General features: G+C 37.5%; 2 protein-coding genes across 2 annotated transcripts; both read left to right on the top strand.

Annotated features, from left to right (window-relative positions):
* Positions 1-83: 83 nt before the first annotated feature.
* Positions 84-4,372, top strand: LOC134793335 (esterase FE4-like). Its single transcript, XM_063764876.1, has 4 exons — positions 84-172; positions 1,675-1,806; positions 2,217-3,508; positions 4,185-4,372. Exons 1-4 carry the CDS (start codon positions 98-100, stop codon positions 4,360-4,362), a joined length of 1,677 nt encoding a protein of 558 aa, XP_063620946.1. The 5' UTR covers positions 84-97; the 3' UTR covers positions 4,363-4,372.
* A 7,511-nt stretch (positions 4,373-11,883) lies between these two features.
* On the top strand, positions 11,884-14,899 carry LOC134793386 (carboxylesterase 4A-like). The gene is made up of 3 exons (XM_063764961.1): positions 11,884-12,011; positions 12,388-13,679; positions 14,712-14,899. Exons 2-3 carry the CDS (start codon positions 12,538-12,540, stop codon positions 14,887-14,889), a joined length of 1,320 nt encoding a protein of 439 aa, XP_063621031.1. The 5' UTR covers positions 11,884-12,011; positions 12,388-12,537; the 3' UTR covers positions 14,890-14,899.
* Positions 14,900-17,356: the final 2,457 nt, after the last annotated feature.

Here is a 17,356-nt window from a genome sequence, read left to right as displayed (position 1 = left end):
TGTTAATCATGTTATACGTTACGCGAAAATAGCTGTATTTAAAGGTCTGATGTACGTCTTTCAAATGCATTAGTAGCTGAGCTCTCGCCCTGTGAGAATGTATACGTATTGTAATTTGTTAGTTTTCTCCTGTGTACATTTGCTTTATTTAAGATGCACAGTTTGTACAAAGGTAAGCTTATTCTTTCTTTATTTCAAATAATACTGGGAAATCTATATACGGACATTATAAGATGAACAATGTTTCAATCTATTTACAAATTTGGTAATAGACTTATGATTATAGTATTCAATAAGTGGAGTCCAGACGGGATGCGGTTGATCAAATCGACCGATTTGATCTTAGAAGAAATTAGAGTCACTCTCCAATTTAATCACTAATTTTAGTTTTATGGTGATATTTGAGCGCTCTAAATTAACCCTTTAATACGTAGCGGCAATTAACATACTTGCTATCATACTATAAAACAAAAACCCATCTCTACTATAAGAATAACGGTTCGAAATCAGATGACTAGAAAGAAATGTCAAATGGTTAAAGGGTTAAAAATATGCCCCCTAATTGGTATTCTTGCGTCCGCACCTCTATTTTATCGGTAGGTAATATTGGCCATAATCAGCGAGCCAAATTGGCGTTTGCGTCCGCACGGCCTGGCACTGGCGAAAAGTTGTCCCGTTTGGACTCCACTACACGGGTTATTCCCATCTGTTTCCGCCAATTGTTAAATACCACATTTTTTCTCCCCATTTACCATTGGCTGAGAACAACTGATGAAAAAGTGGAGAGGTAGATAATATTTATATTTTTTACGACTTCATTTATTTGTTAGCGTAAGTAAATCAATTTACAATTAATGAGCACTCCTTTGTAAAATCGATTTTCATATACCTACCTAGATAAACTTTCAATTCCCCTGAATTTTTCTTTCCCTAATTTGCACCAATAAAATTCTTCAAATATTTTTATTTACGTATAGGTAGGTACCTTAATTTTAAAGCATTTCACGGTATCATCTGTTGACATACCAAAATACTAATTTTAACCCACTTCTTACGTATGCAGTATATAAAATTATTATTAATAAAGTAGCTACCTACTATCAGCTACTATTAAACATTTTAAATATGTTTGTGGTACCTAACTCATCATTCGCTTGCCCTTGTCCCATACACTTGGGGTCGGCGCAGCATGTCATTTACCTCCATATCTCTCTGTCGCCCGTCATCTCATCAATCACTTGAATTCGTTTCATATCATCTCTCACTCAGTTCATTCACCTTTGCCTCGGTTTTCCTTTCCTCGTACATACCTCCACATTCATTCATACCTTTCTCGTCACCTGGAATTGTTTTTCTCATATTTTACCAGTGTTACTTAAGTAGGTATGTGCTAAGTATTCCAACGCTTGCCAATCTGGCTGTATAACTAATAGCCCGGCCGGCAGTTTATGTACACAGCTTGACGCTGGAATACAGAGCGGATGGGTCCTTTTATTTGATTTGGTGTAAACAAATCGCATATGTCTATGTGTATTCTATTATTCATAGTGTGATTCTGGTCATACAAAATAAGTAATACAATTTGATTCGGCCTTTATACCTAAGTAGTAAACTAAATAGTAGATTGTTAACGAAGGGCACAAAAAATCTAATCCTAATTATATTAATTTACAGAATGAGCTGATAGTGACAGTGAAGCAAGGGAAGCTACAGGGTGCTACAGACACGCTGTATGATGGATCAACTTACTACAGTTTCAAAGGCATCCCGTATGCCCAGCCACCAGTGGGGCAGCTGAGGTTCAGGGTATGCATTCTTTATACAACTTAGTGTATACCCTATTAAGGATGTGATTGGGTCAAATTATGCATTTAATTCCGGTTTGAAACTAATGTACCTACCTAGTATGATACCTTTGGGTATGGTGTTTACGCACCCTAGCGTTCCCTCCCCTGCCCCTGACGAAACCCCCCTTAACGAAATATGTCCCGGTTGAAAGTTTTTTGAGTATTCAAAAATGTCAATGTAAGAAATAATCCTTAATATTTTCTTATCAAAACAGGTTATATGCCATTGATAAGGTTCACCATATTCATGTATTAACTTGTAATATAGACCTTAAAGAAATCGTAGGGAGACACGACATGACTGATGTCGACCTAACATTATTGAGTTGCTGTAGAACTGAACTGTATTTAGTTTTGTTATTTCCCCAGGCTCCCCTGTCGCCAAAATCCTGGAAAGGCATACGACAAGCGACCGAATATGGTTCCATTTGCGCGCAAACAGACTCTGTCTTCAAAGGCAGCGAAGACTGCTTGTTCCTCAACGTCTTCACGAAATCCCTCCCTGGTCGCACACCTGTCATGATCTACATCCACGGAGGAACCTACATAACTGGATCTGGAAACGATGACCTGTACGGACCAAAGTTTCTCGTTCAACAGGATGTTGTCCTGGTCACTTTGAACTACAGACTTGAAGTGCTTGGATTCTTAAGTGTGGAAACCCCTGAGGTTCCTGGCAATGCGGGTATGAAGGACCAAGTCGCTGCGTTGAAGTGGATAAAGGAGAATATTGCAAAGTTTGGAGGAGATCCGGACAATATTACGATTTTTGGGGAGAGTGTCGGGGCTTGCTCAGTGACACATCATATTTCGTCGCCGATGACTAGAGGACTATTTCATAAAGTTATCGCACAAAGTGGTACTAGTATCCATGATTGGGCGTTAGGTAAAGGCAGCAAGAGCAGGGCATTCAGAGTTGGAAAATATTTAGGAAGAGACACGAAAAATACCACTGAGCTGCTTGAGTTTTTAAGATCTTTACCAGCAGCGAACCTAACTAACTTGACAATTGCTACAAGTACGGATGATGAGAAATATAGAGGATTGCCTGGGCGATTTTTGCCAGTTGTCGAAAAGAAATTTGAGAATGTCGAAAGGTTTCTAACTGACTATCCTTTGGATACACTTCAGTCGAAAAGAATTCGTAAATTTCCATTGATTTTAGGATATAACTCCGCTGAAGCCATTATGGCGATCAAAGATAGATTAGGAAAGTTAGACATTTATAATAACAATCCGTCCTACGACGTGCCTAGAGAAATCGCTGAGAAACTAACCCAAGAGAAAATGAATGATATGGGTAAGAGGATTAGAAAATTCTATATTGGTGACAGAGAGTACAAAAAAGATGATTATAAGGTAATTGTCACTATGTTGTCTGACTTGCATTTAGTGTATAACACGCACAGATTTACCTACTTGTATTCTAAACACAACAGTCCCATTTATATGTACAGGTTCAGTTTTGACACTGACCTTAATTTTATAAAGAAATTAATACTAGTTAATTCGGATTTGGATTTGAAAGGAGCCTGCCATGGAGACGACGTATTTTATATGTTTTCTAGTAATTATACTAAAGATGCTTACGAATCGCAAGAAATATTGAAGGATTACGTATCGAAGGTGACTAAATTATGGACGAATTTTGCTAAAACCAGGTTAGTGTTCTCTCATTTAAGATTATAAATTATAAAACTACTTCTATTACCAAAATAAATATGTCCCACCGTTGATTATTACTATTATTAGTATTCATCATATTTTATTTTGACTCTAAAATTTATTTTTGCTATTACAAATTCGATAGGCGCTTAGTATGTAGGTAAATAAAAACTGTTTTTTGGAAAATTTGTTTCTTAATTAGATTCGTAACCACATAATTGCCCAGCTGGATGCCAAATTTCAACTTGCTAGGTCATCTGGAAGTGGGTTAGGTTTTTGTTGTTAGGTGAGTCAGTCATCAGTGAGAAAAATCCCGATGTTTAGATGTTTGTATCTTAATAACCGGTAGTTTCAATTATGTATTGAAACTACCTACTAAACCTAGTTGGGTAAAACTGAGATGTATATTTAATTTATATTTTTCAAAAGAAAACTGGTAAAATAAATGCTCAAGAATACGTTACAAACTAGAATCACTTTTATTAAGATCAGGCTATGGGGTAAAAGAAACAGTTAACATAGTTTATTTTGCTCGGGCAAAATAAACAGTGAGTATGAGGATTCTTTTACCCCATTTAGCCTAATATGTATTTCTGTTTATGTATGACCGTTTTGTATCAATTGTATTTGTCCAACTGATAGTTCCAACCACTCTATGTTTGCATTTTTCAGCAACCCAACTCCAGACAACTGCTTGGGACCAAGATGGCCGGTATACACGACGAAGAACAAGGGATACCTAGACATCACCGTCCAGTCGACGGCGGGAAGCTTCGCTGAGAAGCAGCGCGTGGAGTTCTGGGATACACTGTACTGCGAGGCTGGCTTGCCTTGCATACAAAATAACTAAGTAATATTATAATAAGACTGTATTCTATATTTTCCATAGTGTTCCAATATAATAAATATATTATAGTCGCAATGATTGTGTTGTGGCAGTATAGTTCGTTTTTTTAGCATTAGAAAAAGACTATGCAATCTTGACATGTCTTTTAATTGAAATACTTAGGTTTTTTTTAAATCAGTAACTATTAGTTTATGAAAGCAAAATAATGTAAATAATCGTATATGATTCATAATTGTTACATATTTGCCATGACTTATTTTTCAAAAGTATTTTTCAATAAAAATACACGTCAATTTTGTTTACCTTTTTTCTAATGCTAAAAAAACATACTATAGCCATTGTCTATTATTGGGTCTTTATTGATCTTTAGTCACTCACTGGTCGTCGGTCGTCATCTTTCATGTTACAAATGAAGTAAGTATGGAAGTGTAAGTAAGGTGCATTGGGGTAAGTTTGAAAGGGTTTTTCATGAGGGGTAAGATAAAAAGCCTCCCGTAACTTAATGCTTCATTAAACGGGTGGCGTAAAAGAAACCTAAGGTAAAAAACCGGATAAGTGCGAGTCGGACTCGCCCACCGACTTTGTTTTTTCCAATTCGGATCCTGAGATATCGATTCTCATCATGATAAGAGCAAGAATGCAGAAATTTAGTTTGACAAGTCATAGGAACAGTTTGTTTGGGAAAATAACATTGTTGGTTTTACTATTTTCCTAGACATTAATATTCTACTCGTAGGATTAAGTATTTAAAACGAGTGGCCACTCGATTCTCAATTTCTATCGATCGTATTTCAAAACTAGCATTTCAATGTTTTCTACATATTTTCGAGCACTTTCGGGTGATAAAGCCATGAGCAGAGGATCAAGGAATATCGTTCGGCAAAATCGGGGAATACCATTTATATCCTCTAGCTGCCCAGAGACCTATAAAAAGGTCTCCTGTTCCATTCTAATTTGAACTTTGTGTTGACAAAATAAAATTTCATTTTGCTTGGCAAGGTTTGACGTATGGGCGGCTAGAGGTTAAAACGTTATTATAAGTACCTGGGAGACCGAGCTTTGCTCGAAAAACATTTAAAATAGCCACGTCAAATTAAGCCGAATTTGGGCAAGCTGCGGAAATAATTCGTGTAGTTTTGAAAATTGGTACAGGCATTATGTTAAAACTTTTGTCCGAAGTAATTATAATGCTATTCGTACAGATATTCGAGATATGAGCAAAAATATGAAAAAAGGTACCTTCAACCCCCCTCTACACCCCCAGCACACCCCCTACCCCCGAGGACTTTTAGTATGTTTATCTGCACACCACAAAGTATACCTGTACCAATTTTCAAAACTACACGAATTATTACCGCAGATTTTTCTAATTTGCTTAGGCTAAAAACTCAAAAATGCGCGTTTTCCTAGGGAAAAAACCTAGCTAACTCGATTTCTCGTCCCCGTTTCGTACCTTTAAACGAGCAATTATTGGATAAGTATAGGTACATATACATATTTATAGGTAAGTACCTATATTTCGGGGATCTCGGAAACGGCTGTAACGATTTCGATTAAATTTGCCATATTAACCCCCATATATCATTACATAGTTTGACTCGGTTTGATGAAATACCGCTAAGTATATAACATTATTTTTTCGTTAATTAACGTTAATACCGGATAAAATAACGTTATATTAGGGTTCCGTACCTCAAAAGGAAAACACGGAACCCTTATAGGATCACTCGTGCGTCTGTCTGTCTGCCCGTCTGTCACAGCCTATTTTCTCGGAAACAACTGGACCAATTAAGTTGAAATTTGGTACACATATGTAAATTAGTGACCCAAAGATGGACATGTTATGTAAACAAATGGATTTTAAACATGGGGGCCACTTTTGGGGGGTAAATGAGAAAGTTAAAAAATAAAGTTTTTCAAACTATATGTTATATATCAAATGAAAGAGCTCATTTTAAGAATTTCAAATATATTTTTTTTTAATTTTAAAGTACATAAGTTAGAAGTTTTTAAAGAAAATACCCAAATAAATTAATTAAAAATTAAAAAACACGACTGCGAAAAAGCAAACTGAAAAGTCAAAAATATAATATAAATATAATTGCAGTCGGGGACCTTTTAAATGGGAATGTCAATACATCAAGGTCCCCGACTGCAATTGAAATAAAATACACAGGTACAGTCACGATCCTAAATGAGTATTAAACTTTTGCGTTTGCTGTTTATAACCTTCACTAAACACTTATATTCTAATTTACATTCATTAAGTTGAGTAACTACCACAACTAAAAAATATTTTTGACTTTTCAGTTCGCTTTTTCGCAGTCGTGTTTTTTAATTTTTAATTAATTTATTTTATTTTATACTTTTTAGATTGTTTAAACCAACCATATTTTTTATGATTTGGACCTGGCTTTGGACCGCGGTCTTCGCGCCACATACGTTGGGCTACGCCCGACTCCATTAGTATGAGGGCGCCTCGGTTTTGGAACGCGTACAGCGCGCCACGTACGTCGGCCTACGCCCGACGCTTTGAATATGAGGGCGACGAAGGCGCCCGGTATTGGAACGCGTACAGCGCGCCACGTACGTCGGCCTACGCCCGACGCTTTGAGTATGAGAGCGCCAAGGGCGCCCGGCTTTGGTAAGCGTACAGCGTGTCACGCTGTCACGTAAGTTGGGCTAAGCCCGACACTTTTAGTATGAAGGCGCCGAAGGCACCCGGCTTTGGAACGCGTACAGCGCGCCACTTACGTTGGGCTACGCCCGACGCTTTGAGTATGAGGGCGCCGAAGGAGCCCGGTATTGGAACGCGTACAGCGCGCCACGTACGTCGGGCTAAGCCCGACACTTTTAGTATGAGGGCGCAGAAGGCACCCGGCTTTGGAACGCGTACAGCGCGCCACGTACGTCGGGCTACGCCCGACTCTTTTAGTATGAGGGCGCCGCAGGCGCCCGGTTTTGGAACGCGTACAGCGCGCCACGTACGTCGGGCTACGCCTGACTCTTTTAGTATGAGGGCGCCGAAGGCGCCCGTTTTGGAACGCGTACAGCGCGCCACGTACGTTGGGCTACGCCCGACGCTTTGAGTATGAGGGCGCCGAAGGAGCCCGGTATTGGAACGCGTACAGCGCGCCACGTACGTCGGGCTAAGCCCGACACTTTTAGTATGAGGGCGCAGAAGGCACCCGGCTTTGGAACGCGTACAGCGCGCCACGTACGTCGGGCTACGCCCGACTCTTTTAGTATGAGGGCGCCGCAGGCGCCCGGTTTTGGAACGCGTACAGCGCGCCACGTACGTCGGGCTACGCCCGACTCTTTTAGTATGAGGGCGCCGAAGGCGCCCGGTTTCGGAATGCGTACAGCGCGCCACGTTCGTCGGGCGTCCTAGGAAAGAATCTACCATTTTTTTATAAGAAATCACTTACTCCAGAAAATACCAAGCTGACTATGCATAGCATTCGCTAAGACAAAGTGAGAAAATATCATCATCATAAATGTTAAAATGAAATAAAAACATACGGTTATAATGATACTTTCACAATTTGTTCTGCCAAAGTCGGTGCAGAGTTAGCTTAGACGGACTCTGCATCGTGTCGATTAATAAATAGAATATATATTTTAAACTTTTCTATTCCATTAGCGCAATTAAGAACATGTTTTAAAAACTATGAGTAGTATGCAGGGTTGGGCAAAATACTGGCTTCCACGTATTTCAAATACAAATTACAAAATACATTTTTTAAAGTATTTGAAATACCAAATACAAACTACTTTGGTGACTGGTATTTGAAATACAAAATACAAATTACTGTGTTTAAAATAATGTATTTCAAATACAAAATACAAAATACTTTTCATTTTTTTTTGTTTAATCATTTAGTTTTTAGGGTTCCGTACCCAAAGGGTAAAACGGGACCCTATTACTAAGACTTCGCTGTCCGTCCGTCCGTCCGTCTGTCACCAGGCTGTATCTCACGAACCGTGATAGCTAGACAGTTGAAATTTTCACAGATGATGTATTTCTGTTGCCGCTATAACAACAAATACTAAAAACTTAAATATTATTATTAAATTCTTAAATATTATAGGACATTCTTACACAGATTGACCAAGTCCCCCAGTAAGCTCAACAAGGCTTGTGTTGAGGGTACTCAGACAACGATATATATAATATATAAATACTTTAAATACATAGAAAACAACCATGACTCAGGAACAAATATCTGTGTCATCACACAAATAAATGGCCTTACTGGGATTCGAACCCAGGACCATCGGCTTCACAGGCAGGGCACTACCCACTAGGCCAGACCGGTCGTCAAAACAGAATAAAATAAAGATTTAAATGGGGCTCCCATACAACAAACGTGATTTTTGACCAAAGTTAAGCAACGTCGGGAGTGCTCAGTATTTGGATGGGTGACCGTGTTTTTTTTTTTGCTTTTTTTTTTTTTTGCATTATGGTACGGAACCCTTCGTGCGCGAGTCCGACTCGCACTTGCCCGGTTTTTTTTATTAATATCGTTTCCTTTAAACTTATAAGGTCATTGCGCTTGTTTTCGTCCAGCTCTAGTTTTCGTCCACTTGACGAAATTTTAATATAAACCTACACTGCTGCACAAATTTGGACTGATTTCAATCCTTAGCTAAACAATATAACTGTCTACATATAAAAATCATATTTCGCAAATAGTAAATAAAAAATGAAATATATTATTTGCTAATCTGTCAAGTGCTCGAAAACTAGAGCATGGACGGAAACTACTGCAATGACCCTATCCCCTGGCTGTTGACGAAAAGTTCCGCGCAGAATAGCTCGCGCATTGTACCTATTTGCCCTCGTACAAGTCGTACATTATATTTAAAAAAACGTTCCATTTTAGGATCATAGAATTTAATAAAATGTATTTGTAGAAATGTATTTTGAAGCCTGAAGTATTTGAAATACAAAATACAAAATACATGTGAATGCAGTATTTGAAATACCAAATACAAAATACTTTTCCAGGTAGTATTTGAAATACAAATACAAAATACTAAAATGTATTTCAAATACGTATTTCAAATACATGTAATTGAAATACTGCCCAACCCTGGTAGTATGTACCTACCTAATATAATAAATTTCAATTTTTTTATTATCAGCGGTCAAACCCCTTCCTTTTATTTTAATAAGTATCCCATTCAATAATAATATTTGGTTTTATGAGATAAGCTTTTCTTAACATATTTTGTCAATTCTTACTTTCTCGAACTTATACTTTAACTCACATGTTGCATAAACATTAATAATCAGCTTTCACAGCCCTTCATTTTGATACCCTACTCGATAGGTTTGCACGATATTTTTTTCTAAAGGTTGCGTAATATGGCGTATTAAGTCCGCCATATTGTTTTTATAATGACGTCACATAGCCTATGTCACCCGGGATGACGTAAGGATTCTAATGATGTATCATACGTCTATATCGGTTAAGGCATTCAGAAGTTAAGGTGGAATAAAGAAACTCACATACATACAAACATGAACGCTGAAAACAATACACTCTTTTTGATTGGGCAGTCGTGTAAAAATGACCATCCCCCTCCCCTTTATTTTCGAAACTACTGGGTCTAAAATTTTGAAAAAAATACACAAAATAATTCTTTACCTATAGATGACAGGAAAACCTATCAGAAATGTGAAGTCAAGAGTGAGTCGGACTTAATGTACGGAACCCTTGGAACGCAAACCGACTCGCACTTGGCCGGTTTCTTTTTTATAATGTTAATCATAACGTTACGCGAAAATACCTGTATTTAAAGGTCTGATATACGTGTTTCAAACGCATTAGTAGTTGAGCTCTCGCCCTGTGAGAATGTATACGTATTGTAATTTGTTAGTTTTCTCCTGTGTACACTTGCTTTATTTAAAATGCACGGTTTGTACAAAGGTAAGCTTATTCTTTCTTTATTACAAATAATATCTGGGAAATCTATATACGGACATTACACACACAATGAACAATGTTTCAATCTATTTACAAATTTGTTAATAGACTTTTATGACTATAGTTTTCAATAAGTGGAGTCCAGTCGAAATGTGGTTGATCATATCGACCGATTTGATCAGAGAAGAAATTGGGTCACTGTCCAATTTAATCACCAATTTTAGTTTTATGGTGATATTTGAGCGCTCTAAATTAACCCTTTAATGCGGAGCGGCAACATACTTGCCATCGTACTTTAAAACATAAACCCATCTCTACTATAAGAGTAACGGTTCGAAATCGAAGAACTAGAAAGAAATGTCAAATGGTTAAAGGGTTAAAAATATGCCCCCTAATTGGTATTCTTGCGTCCGCACGTCTATTTTATCGGTAGGTACCTAATATTGGCCATACTCAACGAGCTAAATTGGCATTTGCGGCCGCACAGCCTGATTTGGTCGGACAATTAACTCAGATTGGCGAAAAATTGTCCCGTCTGGACTCCACTATAACGGGTTATTCCCATCTGTTTCCGCCAATTGCTAAATACCACATTTTTTCTCGCCTTTTACCATTGGCTGAGAACAACTGATGAAAAAGTGGAGAGGTAGATAATATATATATTTTTTACGACTTGATTTATTTGTTAGCGTAAATCAATTTAGAATTAAGAAGTATTCCTTTGTAAAATCGATTTTCATATTATGTAAGTAACTAAGTAGATAAACATTCAATTCCCCTATTTTTTTCAGTATTTTGCACCACTAATAATCTTCAAATATTTTTACATACTTACCAAATTTAAAGCATTGCACAGGTGATAACCTGTTGACATACCTATTAATACTAAATTTTAACCCACTTCTTACGTATACAGTATTTAAAATTGTTATTAATAATGTTAAAGCTACCTATTATTAAATATTTCAAATATGTTTGTGGTACCAAAGTCATCATTCGCTTGCCCTTGTCCCATTCACTTGGGATCGGCGCAGCATGTCCTGCAGCTTCTCCTCCATATCTCTCTGTCACCCGTCATCTCATCAATCATCAATATCATCATTCACTTGCATTCGTTCCTCTCGCTCACAGAGTCCATCCACCTTTGCCTCGGTTTTCCTTTCCTCGTACATCCCTCCACATTCATTCATACCTTTCTCGTCACCTGGAATTATTTTTCTCATATTTTACCAGTGTTAACTAAAGTAGGTAAGTGCTAAGTATTCCAACGCTTGCCAATCCAGCTCTATAACTAATAGCCCGGCCGGGAGTTTATGTACACAGCTTGACGCTGGAATACAGAGCGGTTGGGTCCTTATTTGATTTGGTGTAAATCGCATATGTCTATGTGTATTCTATTATTCATAGTGTGATTCTGGTCATACAAAATAAGTAATACAATTTGATTCGACTCGTGGCGTGGGGTTGCGTCGCGTCAAGTTTTAACAATGTGATTCGGCCTTTATACTTAAGTAGTAAATTAAATACCTAGTAGATTATTAACGAAGGGCACAAAAAAAATCTAATCCTAATTGTATTAATTTACAGAATGAGCTGATAGTGACAGTGAAGCAAGGGAAGCTACAGGGGACTACGGACACGCTGTATGATGGATCAACATACTACAGTTTCAAGGGCATCCCGTATGCCCAGGCACCAGTGGGGCAGCTGAGGTTCAGGGTATGCATTCTTTATACAACGTAGTGTCTATCCTATAAGGGTGTGATTCGGTCAAATTATGCATTTAATTCCGGTTTGAAACTAATGTACCTAGTATGATACCTTTGGGTATGGTGTTTACGCACACTAGCGTACCCTCCCCTTCCCTGACGAAACCCCCCTTAACGAAATAATATATGTCCCGGTTGAAAGTTTTTTGAGTATTCAAAAGTGTCAATGTAAGAAATAATCCTTAATATAATTCTAATTAAAACAGGTATATATATGCCATATAGACCTTAAAGAAATCGTAGGGAGACACGACATGACTTATGTCGACCTAACATTATTGAGTTGCTGTAGAACTGAACTGTATTTAGTTTTGTTATTTCCCCAGGCTCCCCTGCCGCCTCAATCCTGGGAAGGCATACGCCAAGCGACTGAATATGGTTCCATTTGCGCGCAAACAGACTCCATCTTCAAAGGCAGCGAAGACTGCTTGTTCCTCAACGTCTTCACGAAATCCCTCCATGGTCGCACACCTGTCATGATCTACATCCATGGAGGATCCTACATAACTGGATCTGGAAACGATGACCTGTATGGACCAAAGTTTCTTGTTCATCAGAATGTTGTCCTGGTCACTTTGAACTACAGACTTGAAGTGCTTGGATTCATAAGTGTGGAAACCCCTGAGGTTCCTGGAAATGCGGGTATGAAGGACCAAGTCGCTGCGTTGAAGTGGATAAAGGAGAATATTGCAAAGTTTGGAGGAGATCCCGATAATATTACGATTTTTGGGGAGAGTGCCGGGGCTTGCTCAGTGACACATCATATTTCGTCGCCGATGACTAGAGGACTATTTCATAAAGTTATCGCACAAAGTGGTACTAGTATCCATGATTGGGCGTTAGGTAAAGGCAGCAAGAGCAGGGCATTCAGAGTTGGGAAATATTTAGGAAGAGACACGAAAAATACCACTGAGCTGCTTGAGTTTTTAAGATCTTTACCAGCAGCGAACCTAACTAATTTGACAATTGCTACGAGTACGGACGATGAGATGTATAGAGGACTCCCTGCGCGATTTTTGCCAGTTGTTGAAAAGAAATTTGATAATGTCGAAGCGTTTCTAAGTGAATATCGTTTGGATACACTTCAGTCGAATAGAATTCGTAAAGTTCCATTGATATTAGGATATAACTCCGCTGAAGCCATTTTGGCGATTCAAGGTAGATTAGGAAACTTAGACATTTACAATAACAATCCCTCCTACGACGTGCCTAGAGAAATCGCCGAGAAACTAACTCAAGAGAAAATGAATGATATGGGTAAAAGGATTAGAGAATTCTATATTGGTGACAGAGAGTACACAAAAGATGATTATAAGGTGATTGTCACTATGTTATCTGACTTGTATGTAGTGTATAACACGCACAGATTTACGTACTTGTATTCTAAACACAACAGTCCCATTTATATGTACAGGTTCAGTTTTGACACTGACCTTAATTTTATAAAGAAATTAATACTAGTTAATTCGGATTTGGATTTGAAAGGAGCCTGCCATGGAGACGACGTATTTTATATGTTTTCTAGTAATTATACTAAAGATTCTTACGAATCGCAAGAAATATTGAAGGATTACGTATCGAAGGTGACTAAATTATGGACGAATTTTGCTGAAACCAGGTTAGTGTTCTCTCATGTAAGATTATAAATTATAAAAATACTTCTATTGCCAAAATATGTCCCACCGTTGATTATTAGTATTCATCTAAGTTTATTTTGAAGCAAAATTTATTTTTGCTATTATAAATTCGATAGGCGCTTAGTGTGTAGGTAAAGAAAAACTGTTCTTTAGAAAATTTTAGAAATCAAAAACAAAATCACTGTTTCTTTATCTTAGGTTCGTAACCATACAATTGCCCAGCTGGATGCCAAATTTCAACTTGCTAGGTCATCTGGAAGTAGGTTAGGTTTTCGATGTTAAGTTCACCTAACATAACACCTGACTCACGACACGAGTCAGTCATCAGAGAGAAAAATCCCGATTTTCAGATGACCGATGTAGCTAATATATTCATTAAATTTGGGGTTCTAGTTAGCTTTAAGGGTCTTAATAGATGAATCAAATTTCATGTGTAGCCTATATGTTTAATAGATTTTAGTTACGTTACAGGTCAAAAGTTGGAGACACTGACACCCCGAATGACCGCTGCGTCGCCAGTTCTCTTATATTGCACTTGACTTGACACGCTGCCGCGTGTCTAGATTTTAATCTGTGCTTACGTTGTGGTAGTAGGAGATTAGATACGCTTAAATGCATTGAAACTACCAACTAAATCTATTTGTATAAAACTGAGATACCTATAATTATATTATTTTAATTTATCTTTTTCAAAAGAAAATGTTCAAATATACTTTATCCATATAGGCCTAGGCAACAAGCACTTAGGTACTCGTATAAATGGTGGGTTGTTATACATATACTTATGTATATTATTTGGTAAAGAAATATGGTAAAATAAATGCTCAAGAATACGTTACAAACTAGAATTGATTTTATTAAGATCAGGCGATGGGGTAAAAGAAACATAGTTAAGATAAGTACTTAGTTTATTTTTCTCGGGCAAAATAACAGTAGGTATGTACCTATTTTAGTATTTGTATGTGTATTTGTCCAACCGATAGTTCCAACCACTCTATGTTTGTATTTTCCAGCAACCCAACTCCAGACAACTGCTTGGGACCAAGATGGCCGGTATACACGACGAAGAACAAGGGATACCTAGACATCAACGTACAGTCGACGGCGGGAAGCTTCGCTGAGAAGCAGAGAGTGGAGTTCTGGGACACACTGTACTGCGAGGCTGGCTTGCCTTGCATAAAAAATAACTAACTAATATTATAATAAGACTGTATTCTATATTTTCCATAGTGTTCCAATATAATAAATATATTATAGTCGCAATGTGTTGTGGCAGTATAGTTCATTTTTTTAGCATTAGAAAAAGACTACGCAATCTTGACATGTCTTTTAATTGAAATACTTACGCTTTTTTAAAATCAGTAACCTATTACTTATGAAAGCAAAAGAATGTAAATAATCGTATATGATTCATAATTAATTGTTACATATTTGCCGTGACTTATTTTTCAAAAGTATTTTTCATTAAAAAGACACGTCAGGTTTGTTTACCTTTTTTCTAATGCTAAAAAAAACATACTATAGCCATTGTCTATTATTGGGTCTTTATTGATCTTTACAGCCGCGTATTCGAACAATGAGATACGTCAAATACTAGATATTGAAACGATATGGATTGGATATGTCAGTGTCAAACGATTGTCAAAATACACGTTTCTTCAAACAAAAACGTCACTTTTGACACTGACATATCCAATCCATGGGTGCATTACATTTGTTATAATTACTTTTCATATATTATAGTTTGATATATCGTTATTTTGAATAACGTAATAAATGGCATACTACCGTAATACCTAATTAACGGTATACATAATGTTATTATTGGTATAATGGTCATAAGGTATATTTACACTTCGTCTAATATACATTGCCATATTTATTACATACTCTAAAGCATATTATTTGTTATAACAAGTGACATCACATAATTATTTATGTAGCATAATAGTTGCATGACATAAATGGGTTAGGTTAGGTTGGAACTGCGACTCCGCACAAACGAATAACTACCTAACAAAAGGAGGGTTAGGTTAGGTTAGGACTTTGACCCTCCGTAGAATAAAATATTCTATCAAAAAAGTGGTTTAGGTTAGGTTTGAACTGCGTCCCCCGCAGAACGAAATCCGTGAAAAAATAGGTTAGGTTAGGTTAAAACTGCGACCTCCCTAGAATAAAATAGCTAGCAAAAGCAGTAGGCCTGCGTACTAGTTATAAAAAGTATGTAAAACTTTACGTTATCAGTAAATGAAATATGACAAAAAGTGTTATACGATATATGTATTTATACTTGATAAAATTGTATGAAGTATTACGTTATACAACAATATAATATAACAAATGTCATTATAAAACATGTCTATATACTATTTGAAAATTATATTACATTAGGCATTATATCAATGAAAGTTTAGATGAAATCACTATATAATAAAGGAAACGTATAATAAAAATTACATTATAACATACAATAATATATCAAATGGCGTTATAACAAATGTATGATAGTTTTTTCATAATTATATTAAACATTACACACCCCTAGCTATGGTGTATCTTGAGCGACGTATACACCGGCGCAACATGCGTTGTTGGCGTTAGCTGGGGTGCTGCCTTCAGCTGCCGTGATTGCTGAATTAGTCTTATGCTGTATGCATTCTAATGGTAAGTATTACTTAGTTCTCTCTTTGGCACTGGTTCAAATCATAAAGTCAGCGTAAAATAGACAAACACACCTTTGATTAAGAAAGCCACGACTATAATAGGTAATTATACGGTGCCCCCGGGCTACTCGTACTCCAGTATCGAATGTAGTGAATCGTAGGGGGGAGTTTTATAAAATAAATATCGAACACCTGATTCTTTCAAATCTGGACATTCTTGGGCTCATTCTACTCAGAATCGACAGCATTCTCCATCCTTCCATTAAAAAAAAGATGTCCCAAAATGTCCATTCCATTACGTCACGTTTTATTATGAGAAAAATTTTCACTTGTATGGACGTGACGTAGTGGAATGTACAATTTTCATACAAATTTTTGGGACAAGTTTTTTTATCATCAGGATTGAATATGCTAGTGATCCTGAGTTGAAAGAACCCAAAAACACCAGGATCTGTGAGAATCGGGTATTCAATATTTATTTTAGAAAACGCCCAGGGACCTTCATTAAAAAAGGCATAAGGCCCATCAACAATGGACAATTAAGAGCGTTAAAGGATGACTCACGCTAGACCGGGCCGTGCCCGGACCGGGGCGGGCCGGAGCGAGCCGACACAGGGGCTGTCAGGAGCGCCACCGTGACCGGGCCGTTCCGGGACCGGGGCGTCAAGGCCACCCGACACTAGTTTATTACATTAACACTAGTGCTGTCCGAGCAATGTCCGAGCCTCTAGTGTTTGTAGAAACTCGAGTCCTTTGAGTCTGAATTTGAAGAACAGCTCGTTTTTACAACACTGCGCTTAAGAGCCAACAGGAGTGGTCATTCCTCCATACAAACGTAGTCCTCGTTTTCCTCCGTGGTTTTTGAAGCTAGAGCAATGATTTTTTCAACACAGATTAATATTGTCAATATCTGTGTCGGACCGTTTTGCTTTTTTTGATATTTTTGTTTTTTAAGGCGCTAGAGCCCTTCAAAAACGGCCAAAATGGCCTAATAG

The sequence above is a fragment of the Cydia splendana genome, chromosome 9 (assembly GCF_910591565.1).
Source record: "Cydia splendana chromosome 9, ilCydSple1.2, whole genome shotgun sequence".
In the NCBI taxonomy this organism is placed as follows: domain Eukaryota; kingdom Metazoa; phylum Arthropoda; class Insecta; order Lepidoptera; family Tortricidae; genus Cydia; species Cydia splendana.
This window is presented reverse-complemented; position numbering and strand designations above follow the sequence as displayed.

Coding starts and splice junctions, on each gene's coding strand:
- LOC134793335 (XM_063764876.1), top strand. CDS start 98: ATGTATACGTATTGTAATTTGTTAGTTTTCTCCTGTGTACATTTGCTT. Junction 173..1,674: donor GATGCACAGTTTGTACAAAG/GTAAGCTTATTC, acceptor ATTAATTTACAG/AATGAGCTGATAGTGACAGT. Junction 3,509..4,184: donor ACGAATTTTGCTAAAACCAG/GTTAGTGTTCTC, acceptor TGCATTTTTCAG/CAACCCAACTCCAGACAACT.
- LOC134793386 (XM_063764961.1), top strand. CDS start 12,538: ATGATCTACATCCATGGAGGATCCTACATAACTGGATCTGGAAACGAT. Junction 13,680..14,711: donor ACGAATTTTGCTGAAACCAG/GTTAGTGTTCTC, acceptor TGTATTTTCCAG/CAACCCAACTCCAGACAACT.